Source organism: Erpetoichthys calabaricus, chromosome 5 (assembly GCF_900747795.2).
Source record: "Erpetoichthys calabaricus chromosome 5, fErpCal1.3, whole genome shotgun sequence".
Lineage (NCBI taxonomy): Eukaryota > Metazoa > Chordata > Cladistia > Polypteriformes > Polypteridae > Erpetoichthys > Erpetoichthys calabaricus.
Genome location: NC_041398.2, coordinates 196,767,731 through 196,784,327, shown reverse-complemented (window position 1 = coordinate 196,784,327; position 16,597 = coordinate 196,767,731). Strand labels below are relative to the sequence as shown.

General features: G+C 35.7%; 1 protein-coding gene across 2 annotated transcripts in view; it reads left to right on the top strand.

Moving 5' to 3' along the window:
* nup155 (nucleoporin 155) overlaps positions 1 to 16,597 on the top strand; it is a 113,676-nt gene that overhangs the window by 49,736 nt on the left and 47,343 nt on the right. For both annotated transcript variants that reach the window (XM_051927675.1, XM_028802383.2), the window contains exons 21-25: positions 5,792 to 5,907; positions 8,833 to 8,936; positions 9,068 to 9,201; positions 9,304 to 9,495; positions 12,002 to 12,140. In XM_051927675.1, coding sequence (XP_051783635.1) covers positions 5,792 to 5,907; positions 8,833 to 8,936; positions 9,068 to 9,201; positions 9,304 to 9,495; positions 12,002 to 12,140 — 685 coding nt within the window. The remainder of the gene's footprint in view (positions 1 to 5,791; positions 5,908 to 8,832; positions 8,937 to 9,067; positions 9,202 to 9,303; positions 9,496 to 12,001; positions 12,141 to 16,597) is intronic.

Here is a 16,597-nt window from a genome sequence, read left to right as displayed (position 1 = left end):
TTGTGTAACAATGAGACATATTCAAAAATAGTAATAACAGAATGCAATTACATTTGTGAGTAGACCACATTAAATACTTGCTTTTTAGCAGCACTTTACAACGGAGTTAAACATGTAGCTTAAGTAAGCTTGTGGTAAATCAGTATCTTTCATGCACAGCAGATACCATTCAATTGATGTTAAAATGGCATTGATTGATGTGTGTTATTGGTGGAAGGTCTGTGACTGTTGTTCAGTTTTCTTAAACATAATATTTTTGAAAGTATACTCAATGGAGTAGTATCCAATAATCATCCATCCATCCATTTTCCAACCCACTGAATCCGAACACATCAGCTATAGAAAAATAACTTGTAATACAAAATAACCAATACTAACATAAAAACACTGTCAGTATTACCATTTAAACTGAGAAAAATCAATTAAAATAAGTTCCTCATCTAGTTATGATTATAAGTTAAAACAAGATTATTCATTAAAATTATGTAAGTAAGAACTTGGAATTGAATTGCTGTATAATCGGAATTTGAAAAATGGCATCAAATTAATGAGGCTGCAGAGTAATCTTCAAATAAGTAGCCAACTTCAGCGTCATATAATCTTAAAAGATTTTAATTCCAGTCTGAAGATATGCAGCTCTTTGGGTATGGATAAACCATAATGCACACTCAGTCTTTTGTGCATTATACCTCTAAACAATCAGCACCGAGCAAACTGTAATCCTGCTGTGTCCTTGCAATTAGTGGCCAGCATGGTCCTATCTTCTGCCTGCAGATCAACTAGTTTGATTTTCAGGGTTCAGGTTCTTACCCCAACATCTGTGATTGTTGTGTGGTGTTACGCATAGATAAAAATTTGAAGAGCTGAGTTTTTTATGATTTGTACATGCATGTAAAATTTGCCCCCTTGGGGGTTTCGCGTGACTCATAGATGTTTGTAAAGTTTGCCCCACTTGGGGTTTTGCACGAGTTGTATGTGTGTCTTAAATAACATATTTACCATTGATCAAAGGCTATTTTATATATATTGGAGAAAAAGTTCAGGAGATTGCTGCATTTTTTAATGTGAAGTTTCATAGAGTGTTTCTCCGTTTTAAGATGGATAAGCATCCAAATTCACCAATGCTTTTCAATGGGAGATTTAGAAATTTCAAAATTTTACACCTGATCTGTCTGAGAAAATTAATCTTTCTTTGCAAATTTCTTTTAAAATAAGCATACCACATCTCAACAAAATTGATCCAGGTAGGGTCCAAGTTTTTTCATGCATATAGATAGACATACATGGGGTATTGCAATAGGTGCTTCAGCCATTATATGCAAATGAACCTTTGAGACATTTGAAAATTCAGTTAACTCATTCTTTAAATATTACTCCATCCATCCATCCATTTTCCAACCCGCTGAATCCGAACACAGGGTCACGGGGGGGTCTACTGGAGCCAATCCCAGCCAACACAGGGCACAAGGCAGGAACCAATCCCGGGCAGGGTGCCAACCCACCGCAGGACACACACAAACACACCTACACACCAAGCACACACTAGGGCCAATTTAGAATCGCCAATCCACCTAACCTGCATGTCTTTGGACTGTGGGAGAAAACCGGAGTGCCTGGAGGAAACCCACGCAGACACGGGGAGAACATGCAAACTCCATGCAGGGAGGACCCGGGAAGCAAACCCAGGTCCCAAGGTCTCCCAGCTGCGAGGCAGCAGCGCTAAATATTACTCTTTAGCATTTATTTAACCAGCTAGTGTTATAAATATAAATCTTACATTTGTAAATGGAATATTGGGATATTACAAACATAACAGAGTGATTCTCATGCAAAACAGATTTTAAAAGTATGTTTAAATAAAAACAGCTTTAAAGAGTTTGTTTAAATGGAAAATAATCCTGGAATTTACTAACTCAATGATACTTGTTACATTGGGGGAATTTCCATGTCTATCATAAACTAAGGCCTATATTCTATTTTGATATTTATGAATGCCAATACTAATTTACTTAAATGATAGTTTGGGTATTTACTTGAAAAATATACCACGCTTTAAAGCCGCTATTTATTTAAGTATTTATATAAGGTAATGTTTTGCCCTTAAATAATGGAAGTAGGTCATATTGCATTAGCTTTGAAAGTAATAAAAGCACAAAGGCAGCATAATGGCTGAAATAATGACATGAAAGCATGCTGACCTCCTCAATGACATTTTCAACTACAGGTACAGTATGACCCATTTAGAAAGGTCATTGAATAACCCCACAGCATATATCAACTGGTTCTTTAAGGTTGGTGCATTTTCATTGTTAAAATTTAAAACTTTTAAAGCACACTGAATGTCTTATACAAAACAAAATATACGAATAATGTGTGAGACATCAGAAGACTACAGGCATTTTGCCAACTAAACTACCAGTAAACCAATATTTCCTTTTAAACTTGATGAAAAAAGTAAGATTAGTCCTTTAAATGAAAATGTCAATTTGAATTTTGTATGAGCTCCCATCACAGTTTTTAAGATTAAGTAAAATATACATATATTGCAAGTAATTAAAAAGCTACTACTTTATTATTTGATTAACTTTCAATGTTAAAATGATTCCAACTATACTTCCACCTTTCCATTCATATTGTACCCCATTAATGCAGTAGTCATGCAGCATGAAGTTAGAACTTCAGTCCTTAAAATTAAAATGGTGCATTTCAGTGCTTCATGGTCATTGAACTAAACATGGAAATTAAATAATATTGAAAAGGCATAAGGTGGCAGACATTTTATTATTACCCATAAACTAATTTTTTTTCTTGTACTCTCGATAACTAATGTAAACTAGTGATGGTAATTTACCTGGGCAGAAATCTGTTATGTGCAGTCAGTCATACTGGGCTAGTGTAGATTAACCAATTAGCTTAATATGCATGTCATTGAAAAGACACTTCCAGAGTAAGGGTAAATATAACATGGTGTTTTGTTCACTGCTTATTTACCATCAGAGTATCTAAATGAAGAATTGTGTGGATAAACTGAATTGTCTTTTGTCTTAAATTTATTGTTGTTAACTAATATTTTTACTGTGTGTGTAAGTTCTGTATATGTATTTGGAAACATGCATGCATGCATTCTACACTCCAAACCTTTTGGAATTTCTGATGATAACTCCCTTTTTTGCTAAACATTCTTTAACCTCCTTAGTGTTGAATTTTATTCCAAAAAACATGTAAAAAGTTTTGCATTTGTTTGACATGAAAAACATATTTATTAAATCTCAAAAGTATAATATTGATACAAATAATAACATTAATGAATAAAAAGTAATAATATGAAATGAACTTCTTCTTCTTTTGGCTAGTCCAGTTAGGGGTTGCCACAGCGGATCATCTTCTTCCATATCTTTCTGTCCTCTGCATCTTGTTCTGTTACACCCATCACCTGTATGTCCTCACCACATCCATAAATCTTCTCTTAGGCCTTCCTCTTTTCCTCTTCCCTGGCAGCTCTATCCTTAGCATCCTTCTCCCAATATACCCAGCATCTCTCCTCTGCACATGTCCAAACCAATGCAATCTCGCCTCTCTGACTTTGTCTCCCAACCGTACAACTTGAGCTGACCCTCTAATGTACTTGTTTCTAATCCTATCCATCCTTGTCACACCCAGTGCAAATCTTAGCACCTTTAACAATAATAACAGTAATAATAACAACAATAATAACAGTAATAATAATACTGCTAATGATGCCAAAATAGTATATAATCTCAAGATTAGTTCTTTGTGTAGTAAATCTTAAAGAATGGTGAAAGACACAATCCAGCGTTACAGTTGGGACAATACTAGCTTCTTTCTTTTTGGATTTTCTTCCCAGATTTATCAGTTTTTGAACAGTACACTGCACTGGTACGAGGTGGATTCTGTTTTTTTTCTTTTGGTGGTATATAATCAATAAAATATCTACCAGTAAGACACTCTGGATTGATCCATGATGGTGCTGGGTTGACAGTGTCTCTTTAGCATAGTGTGGATGTGTGGCAATGATTTGTTCTACAAGCTGGCATGTGAAGTATGCATGAGATACAGTTTCACCAGATTCTTGCTTGTATAACACGAATGCATTCCAAATGCACTGTTCTACGAGGTGACAAAATATCTTTTTGTAATATTTCTTTTGTTGCCTCCCCATAAGAAGATAGAAAGTCAATTCTTGATCCAAACGATCTTCGCTGCCCATTGTGCTATTGTCGGCCACAGCACAAGGTTTTGTAGCCTGCTTGTTGCCTTTTGCTTTTACAGTGACTGTACCTGAATTATATACAGTGCTAAGAAGACAAACATGTTTCTTGTCCTTCCATTTCAGCACAAACACTTTACCCTTTTGCCAAGCTACTAGCGCACCTCGCTGTAATTTAGCTCTGCCAAAGTCTTCGGGCATGTGACGATGGTTGGGACACACTATTCCATATGCGTTCATCTGTCTTTACAGCAAGATGTCAAATAGCTCTGGCGAAGTATAAAAATTGTCCATGGTTACACAGTAACCTTGATCCAGCAGAGCATCTATCAAAGTCAGCACCGAAGATGTAGTAACATACTGATTGCTTTTTGGATCAAACATTGTCCCTTTCCCTGTTTACAGAACTGAATTCCAGATGTATCTTGTTTTAGATTCACAAAGCTTGTAAAACTTTATGCCAAATCTTGCTCTTTTTGATGCAATGTACTGTATCCATGACAGTCTGTCCTTATAAGCCATGACACTTTCATCGATGCTCACATCAAGGTCTGGAATGTAAAGGCTCCCAAATTTTGCTACAATAGCCTGGTATATCTCCCAAATTTTCTTCAGTTTGGGTGCTCGATGTGTATTCTCTTTAAAGTCTTCTTAATTGGTAAATTGGAGATATTTCATAATTAGTGAAAACCTACACTCGGACATAATTTCTCCAAAGACCAGTACCATCGCTGTTCAGGTTTCACTTCAAGTTCTTGCAATATCAATAAGCCTTAAAAGGTCCAGGTATCATCAGCAGTTACTGGTTCCCATCTTTTTTAACTGGAAAACTTCTTAGGTGTATGGTTATTTGCCCAACACTGTTCAGCGCAACAATTCGTCTCGACAACAGTTCCATCGATCACATTATCATCCAGAAATAAGTTCAGGTAAAGAAGTGGATCTTGGCTATCAACATCCACTTGTATTCCTGGCTGCCCCACAAAATCAAAACGAGGTGACTTATTTGAAGCAGGGTCAATAGACAGCCAGACACGAGGGTCACTTTTGGATTCATCAGAATCACTTTAGGCTCACTGTCCATTTCAGTTTCACCACCTGAGGACAGATTCACTTCCTCGTCACTGCTGATGAGAAGCTCCTCAACATCACTAACAAGAGCGTGCAACACCTGGGCTGCTGAAAAACATTTCTTACAAGATGCTATTATTACGGAGGGGGTTACTGATCACATTTATAGGTGAGATGAGAAGACACAACGACGCCTTTGCCCATGTGATGCTCAGACGTAATGCTTACACTGACGGCACTTTTTCAGCACATCTGTACAATTGCCTGAGTGACACAAGAGACTAATGCTTTTAGCACGGTTTTCGCAGCCCAAGTAACACTCGGGTTTAACGCTAAGGAAGCTAAAAAGAACAGAGGGCATTGTTTTTTTTTAGAAAGATTAAGCACTATAATATTCATTGATGGTATCCACAACTGCTCAGGATGATAAAAGCTAAAAAGTGCTTAATTTTTCTCCCATTCTGACTTAATGTATATTTTTTCCCTACATAGATTGAGAGCAGTGTGCAGGCAAAAATTCTGGAGTCAGTCCTTCAGGAGCTAAGAGGTTTAAAAGAATTTCTGGACAAAAACTCACAGTTTTCTCCCGGCTCACTAAGTGGCACCAGGTATTAACATTTATAGTCTCACATTTGGTCTATATACTTTTTTTATATACAGTGTCCTTCAGAAGAATAAAATCTAAATTAATATTTTTTATTTCAATTTCCATTTTTTAACAAAGTTTTGTGTGAATATAGTACTGTCACCCTTTAATTCCATGTAATTGTTTATACTTGAGATGTACAGTACATTTCAAATAATTGTGCATTTGACTAGTCCATAATGATAACTGTGGGTTGTCATTTGATAAAGTTTGTCAGTTGAGTTCTTGCTTTTTAGTTATACTGTAGTTCAGAAAACAAACTTAAATGAAAGTATTACCTTGTTAGAGGCATTACCATGAGTTAAGCAGAACTTAGTTTTCACCTTTAGTTAGAATAGACCTCATTGCAACCATCAATTCTTGTTTGTCCTATGATGTAGATAAATGCTGTTTCATTACTTTGTGCATATCACTTTTAAAAATGTTGATTTCTTTTACTGAGTCCAGTTTCAGAAAGAAATGTTTTGTGCCTATATTTTTATTAATATTCTCATTATTAATTTTACATTTTAAATTAAGTGATTAACTGTGTTTATTTCGTTTTCTTTTTATTTGTTTTTGTTTGTTTATTTCTGTTCATTTTGATTACATAGGCTTTAGTCTTTGTTTCCTGTGTGACAAAATGGGTTTTAATCCTTTTTTGCTTCCGTTTTATTTTAAATGCCTTGCTTTCTTGCAGTATTTCAGTTGTTAATGACTATTAATATTTAAAAGAAAACCTTGGTAAAGGAAACTGTCCTTGTTAGTAGATGCAAAGCATTACATTCACTACTTTTTAATTAATTTAACTAATTATTTTTTAACATATCACTGTTTGTGGGGGGAAAGCACTAAAGTGTGATATATTTACACATTTTGGCATCAAAAAGTATTATTAATATGAATTGAAAAGAACTTGGAAAGTTAAATCAGGACTTGTAAACTTGGTCAATGGCCATTCCCTCAAGAAAGGAAGTGATAATTTTTGATAAATAATGGATTGATTGATTGCTTGATAGGTAATTTAACATCTAGGCAAAAGGTGGCAGGCTAGGCTCTATAAATAGTGTATTAAACAGTTGCTTTTGTAGGAGGTATATTACATCACAAAGAAGTTCAGAAAAATGGCTTTGTTTATAGGGTTAATACTTAGATGTAAAGTGTCCATGGGTGCAGTAATAACCTCAGAATTGTATAGCAACATCTTGTTTAACTATATAGAGAAAAGTACTTCCCCTCCAATTTTTCTGGCAGTTCATCTGGCACCACAATGATGAATTAGGAAGTACTGCAAATGCTACTATAGCATTGTTCAGTGAAAAAAAAATATGAAAATGCTTAACACTAATTTAGTCCCTGCTCAGGGTGATTCTGAAGAAATAAATACCACAAAGTAACAATTTATAGCAATTATTGTGCTATTGTGATGTATTTTAGATTACTTTTTCTCATACTTGAGCGTATGTAAGTGGAATGACAGCACAAAACAGTAAAATGTATTTTAGTGAAAAGTGCTATGGCCGTTTATAACCAAATAGCTTCTTAGTGAAGACCAAGTTAAAATCCATTTCTGATTTTATTCTTTGCGGAGTAATAAAGTCTAGGGTGTTATTTTTGTGTTGGCAAAATGTATCAGAAAAACATTTTTCCTTCCAAAGGTATTTAGTTTTGACTTGTATCTAAAACATTAAACATATAAGCAATATTTTAGTCTTAATTGTAATGCCAGGAAATGCAGAATGAAAAAATACAGCATTGAACATAGCCATTGGTCTATCTGTAGTTGCCCCATTTTATGTTCAAAAATACCTGTTGCACATTTTGGTATGAAGTACACTATCTCCAGGTAGAGCTGATACTGGAGCATTACAACACAAGAGTCAAGTGACTACTGCACAGGCTGTGATTACAATGTTTTGACTCTGATGAATTTTGACATTCAGCCCTAGTCAAAGTGTTTCTCACTGGTATCCTTTTTCACTTAAATTGTATCCTTAAAATTTGCTGTATCTTTTCAGTGTGGTTTAATTGTTTTATATTAGTATATTTTTAATTTGATATTGGTGTTACTGTTTGTTTAATATAATAAAATTGGATGTTGGAAGATTAAAAGAGCTTACGTTTGACCTGACCTACCAAATAAATATAATAAAACTCGACGTGAGACAGCACGTCATGTATTTTCCTTGTGTTTTCTGAAGAGGCGTCTTACTGAAGTTAATGGAATTTCATTTGATGTTAGGGATTGTCCAATGGTGACAAATATCAGATTGTCAGAAGTTTCACTAATTTGCGTTTGTATTAGGATTTGAAGTTGTCCTGAAGGGACACAATTGCTTCAGGGTTTTACACAAACCAGTTTCTAAATTAGGTGTTCACTTTTTTTACTAAATGGAATACTGTTGTATCCAGCAGAGGAGTATGTTGTTTAAGCTTTGCAGCTGTGCTGCAACTAGTATATTCCTCCACCATATCTACAGCGTGGAAGTATTAAGACATTGAAAGGTGGTACTGAAGAAAGGATACATAGTATTTAATTTTCATTCAAATGTGGCTTTAATTTCCATATTAAGTAGTGTTTTACTGAATCTCTAGTAGAAGATAGGTTCTGTGTGCTATTATGTATGTGTTTTCAGTTAATTTTTTTACAAACAGACATTAATTTTTCTAAAGACATTAAAGCCAAGTCGATCCAAGCATATATGCGAGTGTGCATGCCAAAACAGAAGCTACCTTCAGTTTTTGCTCCCTCTTTGATCACCGTATTGTTAGCATAACCTTAGGCACCTACATCTCTGTGTAAGATAAAGCTCATTTTGGGTCTTGGTTTCATTTTTTAATGACGTAAATAATAATACTAATAATATTTAGAGCTATAAGTTTTGTGTTTTATTCCTCCTTTTTGTAGCTTTACTACACCTGCTAATCTTCAACAGAGACTTCTTGGGTTTATGCGACCAGATAGTGGGAGCTCACAGCAGGTGCAACAAGAGCTGCAAAGGAAATATCATAGTAAGTTGAGGGTATTACTTATGTAATTGAATAGATAATGTTTCTTTCATAAGAAAGGAGAACTTGTATGGAGAGTGAGCATAAATACTTCTCTAGTAAAACTGACAGTATCTAAATTCTGTTATCCCAAGCTGAAGCTCAAGCACATGAAAAAATCTCTTTGCAAGGCATCCAGCAGTTAGTTCATCGCTCATGGCAGACACTTGCTTTGTGGAAGCTTATTTGTGATCACCAGTTCAGTATTGTTGTTGGCGAGCTACCAAAGGTATTAGATTTAAGTATTAAAGAATGACAAAGAGACAATAATTGAATAGAGCTGGTTAGTATTGTTTGGTTCTTCTAAAATAATTTTTGTTGTTTGCAACAGGAGCTGCAGGACCAGATTAAAATGACAAGTTTTAAAGACATGGTTATTAATGGGAAGGAGCTGACAGGAGCACTAATTACAGCTTTAATTAACCACTATATAAGGGACAATGTTTCAGTTAACTCAATAAGTGACCATCTTAGAGAGGTCTGTCCATTGCTGTATAGTAAAGATGATTCTGTTTGCTCCAAGGTAAGTAAGTTACATCATCATTTAATTCTGCCACTTTCTTCTGCTCCCATCATTTGGGTACTGTCAAAATTTGTAGTCCAGTATATTTTAGTAAGTGTAATACAATTCTAAGAAGAGCTTACAAAATCAACTTATAGTTAACATGTCACATGTAAAACAGGTAACACTTCACTAAACTCTTTCAGTAGGTGTCAAAAGACTCCTTGATATAACAGAAGAAATAAACTTTATTATTGTATACTCTTGGACACTAACACATAGGGGGTATTTTTCGTACGTGGATTACTTGTTTAGCCGGATGTAATTGTTGACGATTTGGCATGATCCTGGATCTGTCAGTTTTTTGAAACTCTTGCTGGCTGTGTTGTCATAGCAGCACATCCAAATCCTCAAACCTGCTCGGAGCAGGTTTGTTCTATGTAAACAAGGATTAGCTCACACACTTAATCAGTGTCCGTGCATGGAATTCATTCAGTCATGGCTTCACCGTTCATGAATGAGCGACCAATTGATATCGGTGTGCAAATTATAAGAAGAGAATTTCATATAGAGAGGGTTTTGCACGATCGGCAAGATCCTTTATTGCTCCCGGAGGAAATTCTTTTCAAAAGATATTGCTTTAGCCGAGGGGGAATATTGTACCTCAAAAATTTAGTACCACCTTATATTCGAAGTCAAACTAGGCGAAGTCGGGCTCTCGCAACCACACAGACAGTATGCATTGCTATGAGGTTTTTTGCAAGCGGCACTTTTTTATATACTGTAGGCGATGTGGAAAATCTATCTAAAAGTGCAGTTTACCAGGCAAATCGTAAAGTCTGTTTGGCTCTGAAATATTTCATTCGGGTTTTCATAGTGTTTCCTGGACACCTGCGTGTGCAGACAATAAAAGAGCCGTTTCATGCCATTGCAGGTAGGTAATACACAGGCAAAAACACCCACAGTTCCATGAAGAATCTCACAATCAGCCTAACATTCTCATTACCCAGGATTTCCAAATGTGATTGGGGCAGATGGGACTGATCAGAGTGGAGTTTGATCAAACATTATTTAGAAAATGTACCTCTCCTCCTGATGATAATCAGACACAGTGTCTTCATCAAATATTTGACCTTTGTCAATATCTCGTTGGTCAGACACAAGTTCTATCGATATGACATTCCCTGCAACTGACCCAACAAAAAAAAAGAGGGCTATATGGAACATACCTATGGCACACATTGAGGACAAATATATGCAATGACTATCCTTTACCTGAAATGAAGTGACCACTGCATCCTGCCACTGGTTCTGGGGAGGAGCTTCCCCGTGGAATGCCCTCAGAAACAGGGCGATGGGAATTTTGCTGGATAGCCAACTCTTCTGCAGGGGTTAGGTCTGGACCGCGTGGACCTCCACCTGTTTTTTGCTTGTCTGTCTTCTTATTAGCTTTAAAATTCATGTTTTTTATATTATATATGATTATTTATGTCAACAATTCTTTAAATAGTTATATACCAATATTTACCAGTTTGAAGTATATTCTTGTACTTCACTTTAACCTGTTTCCATGTTCTCCTTGTGCTCATGTTTGATCTGGAATTATGACATATTAAATAATAATTAATCTGATACATAGGAAATGAAACGCTGCATTCAGTAAGTACAATGAACACTACTTAGCGTTTAATTTTTCGGCCACTTTTTGCCAGCCTTCTTTTCTGGTTTGGGCTGCTTTTGCAGTGTTACCCCTTGTGCATATTAAATCTTGAAATTCTTCATGTCCTTTGAATAAAAGGTCCTGCTCTGCTTGTGTGAAAAAAAAAAATGCACCCGTTCTTTCGTCATTTTGTTACAGCCTATCAAAGACTTGCTGATCACATTTTCTAGACTCAATATATATGGACTTTTCAATCTGCGCGGGTGCGCGCATTCATCTCGGATGATTAGATCCAGCTAGACTAATCTACTACACGGCTGCGTTTGAAAAACCAACTTATCCCAGATGAGTTTCACTGGCATTAACTCATTCAAGATGAGGCATCTGATCTCGGATGATTTAAGCGACGTACAGAAAATACCCCCATAGTGTGTGTAGGTTGTAGGTGTGATAAAATGTGTGTTTATTTGTAGAATGCAAAGTCCAAATAAAAATTTTAGTGGAAGAGTAACAAATAAAATAAAGGAAAGCATTAAGATAAAGGCTCATTTTATTGCTAGTTACTGTAATACTCATCAGCAACATTTAATGTTCTTTATTTGGCAATCATTTCCTTATTTGTATTTCTTTCACAATTAACCATAGTTCACTGATAAAAGATTTTGATATGCTTCCTGTGTTGGAAACTAGTACTATTCATCACAAATTAATTGTAATGTTATTTTTTATATAAAATTATGTAATATTAATTTGAAATGCTCTTCTTACTAATATACAGTATTTGCTATAGTGTAAGTACATAAATTAAAAATGCACGAGTCATCAGTATCTTATTTTAAAATAACCAATAACATTTTTTTTTTATAGGCAAATGAGTTACTGCAGCGTTCCCGACAAGTACAGAACAAAATTGACAAAGAAAGAATGCTAATAGATTCCCTGCATCTTTATAAGCAGATCAGTCACCAGACAGATCTTCCCCATGTTTGTCTGCAGTATCGGCAAGGTATAAGTTTTGTTAATGCAAAATTGCTTAGTTTGAACAAACTATACTTTGAAAAAACTCTAGCTTCTTAATCCCTAATTGGGAAATACCTGTGGTATTCCCCATTGGCTGCAGGTAAATAATAATTTAATAATTCTGATTATTAATTGATTACTTCTTATGCAAGTTAATTTTGAAGGTGACTTTGCATAGTCTGCCAGCAGAACCTCAAAACAGTTTCCTGATAGCAACTACAACCATGAGACTGATGCCACTCAGGGCCGGATTAAGAGCTTTGGGGGCCCGTAGCACATTACAGATTTGGGGGCCCTTTTCGTCTGCATCATCTGAAGTTTAGATTCTGAACAGTTCAAACCGGACTAAATAATTATTTTACTCTCGATTATAATAAGAATCTTATAATATTTATGTGAATTTTATGTGTTGGGCACCTAAAGTTTTGTTGTGAAAGAAATTTACAGTTTAAAAATGTAAAGATAATATTTTTAAAGACCAGTTTTTCAATGCTACACTTTTTCATTAAATATTGGGTCCACCATTTGGCTGCCCCCGAAATTACGGGGCCCGTAGCATATGCTACATGTGCCTATTGGTTAATCCGGCACTGATGCCACTTCTCATACTGTTTCATAAATAATGCAGTGTAGTAGGGCACCTGACACAAAAGTAGTCAGTTGGCATTAGACTTTAACAATATTGAATGAATAATTTTCTAAATATATTATTAATTTATTATACATTTATCATACATTAATTTAATAACTTTAATTTGAAAACATAGTATATATTTAATTTTTTTAAAATTGCGGTTAAAGATAACATTACCATATGTACAATAAAATACAGTCAAATCACAGTGTCCTTACTTGGCAGGAAAATACAGTTAGGTCCATAAATATTTGGACAGAGACAACTTTTTTCTAATTTTGGATCTGTACATTACCACAATGAATTTTAAATGAAACAACTCAGATGCAGTTGAAGTGCAGACTTTCAGCTTTAATTCAGTGGGGTGAACAAAACGATTGCATAAAAATGTGAGGCAACTAAAGCATTTTTTTTTACACAATCCCTTCATTTCACATTTCATTTCATATGTATATATATGTATATGTATATATATATATGTATATGTATATATATATATATATGTATATATATGTATATGTATGTATGTATATATATGTATATGTATGTATATATATGTATATGTATGTATATATATGTATATGTATATATATATATATGTATATATATATGTATATGTATATATATATATATATATGTATATGTATATATATATATATATGTATATGTATATGTATATGTATATATATATATATATATATATGTATATGTATATATGTACTGTATCTGTGTATATATATGTTGATATGTGTATATATATATATATATATGTATATATATGTATATATATGTGGATGTGGATGTGTATATATATATATGTATATGTATATTTATGTTTATGTGTGTGTATATTATATATATATAAGACAGCAACACTCATAACAATAACAACACAATTACATTGACAATCATGTTACGTTATTTTTAAAATGTTTCCTTTTCTTTTTCATAACCTCTTTAACACACTACTTCTCCGCTGCGAAGCGCGGGTATTTTGCTAATATATATATATGTATATATATATGTAGATATGTGTATATGTAGATATGTATATATATGTATATGTATATATATGTTTACATAACCTCTTTAACACACTACTTCTCCGCTGCGAAGCGCGGGTATTTTGCTATCTATAATAAAAGGCAAAGCCCTCACTCACTCATCACTAATTCTCCAACTTCCCATGTAGGTAGAAGGCTGAAGTTTGTCAGGCTCATTCCTTACAGCTTACTTACAAAAGTTAAGCAGGTTTCATTTAGAAATTCTACACGTAACGGTCGACAACGTCCACCATGTTAAACTTTCTTATTTATGGCCCCATCTTCACGAAATTTGGTAGGCGACTTCCCTGTGCTAACCAAAACCGATGTATGTACTTATTTCGGTGGTATGAAGCCACTGTTGGACGCCATATTGAACTTTCCAACGGTCTTTGTTACTTATGGGCCCATCTTCAAGTAATTTGGTACGCGGGTTCCCAATGCTAACTGAATCCTACTTACGTACATATATATGTCCATAGCCTGCAGCTCGGTTGCCATGTGAGGTGGCGTTGCCCCATCTCCACGCCTCCCACATAGTTGGCTGCCTGCCTATATAAGGCCATCCGTCACTCCGGTCTCTACATTCCCTTCCTTGCTTGCTTCGCCACGGTATTCACGTCTCCCTGCTGATAACTGCAGAATTTTTATTTAATCCATGGCTTCTCCGCTGTTTTATTGTTCGTTTATTACGACTATAGTTATTGTGTAGGTATTTTAGACTTCGTTTACATCGTTCAGGTACCCATTTCCTTTATCCTTCCAACCGTACCCCTATTAACATGTCTATCGAGGTGATCACCATCGATCAAAGAACTGTCACTTACCGAGTGGTTTCCATGCCCGGAGATGGTGCCTGCCTTTTCCATTCTCTGTGTTACATATTGCACGGCCATATCAGGCTCGCTCTTCATATCTGGAGGAACATTGTGTCTTATGTATTGAATGACTGGGACAAGCTGAAGGTGTGTACTGATGACAGTACAGGAGATAAACTACACAGGAGCACTAGAAGAGTGACATGCTTAAGCCCTTCACCTATGGTTCTGCATGTGAGTTGATGGCTGCCGCTGAATTGTTTGGTTGTCGCTTTCAAGTGTACCGAAATGGCCAAATATTTTACACCTTTGGACAACCGCCAATGCCTCTTAAACATCTTAGATTCACAGGTGACGATTTGAGTAGTGGACACATTGATGTTTATGAATGTTTAAACTCTCAAAAGCTGGATGCAAAGTTATCAATAAAAACCATTTCAATTCAAATGCCTCCAATTTCCAGTAAGGCTATGCTTCGCAATGACAATTAATCTCAGGGACAGACCCTACAAAAGGTTGGCATTGATTTGAGGCAAGATTGCTTTTCACACGGCCAACTATACGTTGCATGCTCAAGAGTAAGCTCAGCGCACAGCTTGGTCATATTACAACTGGAGGGCCGAACTGACAACGTGGTATACAAAGAGATCCTTAACAAATAATTATTGGTATATTTTCCCTCAATTTAAAAAGGTTTACTTTTCTTCTTAATAAAAATTTTAAAGCAGTACTTCTCCGCTGCGAAGCGCGGGTATTTTGCTAGTATGTACAGTGGTGTGAAAAACTATTTGCCCCCTTCCTGATTTCTTATTCTTTTGCATGTTTGTCACACAAAATGTTTCTGATCATCAAACACATTTAACCATTAGTCAAATATAACAAAAGTAAACACAAAATGCAGTTTTTAAATGATGGTTTTTATTATTTAGGGAGAAAAAAAATCCAAACCTACATGGCCCTGTGTGAAAAAGTAATTGCCCCCTTGTTAAAAAATAACCTAACTGTGGTGTATCACACCTGAGTTCAATTTCCGTAGCCACCCCCAGGCCTGATTACTGCCACACCTGTTTCAATCAAGAAATCACTTAAATAGGAGCTGCCTGACACAGAGAAGTAGACCAAAAGCACCTCAAAAGCTAGACATCATGCCAAGATCCAAAGAAATCCAGGAACAAATGAGAACAGAAGTAATTGAGATCTATCAGTCTGGTAAAGGTTATAAAGCCATTTCTAAAGCTTTGGGACTCCAGCGAACCACAGTGAGAGCCATTATCCACAAATGGCAAAAACATGGAACAGTGGTGAACCTTCCCAGGAGTGGCCAGCCGACCAAAATTACCCCAAGAGCGCAGAGACGACTCATCCGAGAGGTCACAAAAGACCCCAGGACAACGTCTAAAGAACTGCAGGCCTCACTTGCCTCAATTAAGGTCAGTGTTCACGACTCCACCATAAGAAAGAGACTGGGCAAAAACGGCCTGCATGGCAGATTTCCAAGACGCAAACCACTGTTAAGCAAAAAGAACATTAGGGCTCGTCTCAATTTTGCTAAGAAACATCTCAATGATTGCCAAGACTTTTGGGAAAATACCTTGTGGACTGATGAGTCAAAAGTTGAACTTTTTGGAAGGCAAATGTCCCGTTACATCTGGCGTAAAAGGAACACAGCATTTCAGAAAAAGAACATCATACCAACAGTAAGATATGGTGGTGGTAGTGTGATGGTCTGGGGTTGTTTTGCTGCTTCAGGACCTGGAAGGCTTGCTGTGATAGATGGAACCATGAATTCTACTGTCTACCAAAAAATCCTGAAGGAGAATGTCCGGCCATCTGTTCGTCAACTCAAGCTGAAGCGATCTTGGGTGCTGCAACAGGACAATGACCCAAAACACACCAGCAAATCCACCTCTGAATGGCTGAAGAAAAACAAAATGAAGACTTTGGAGTG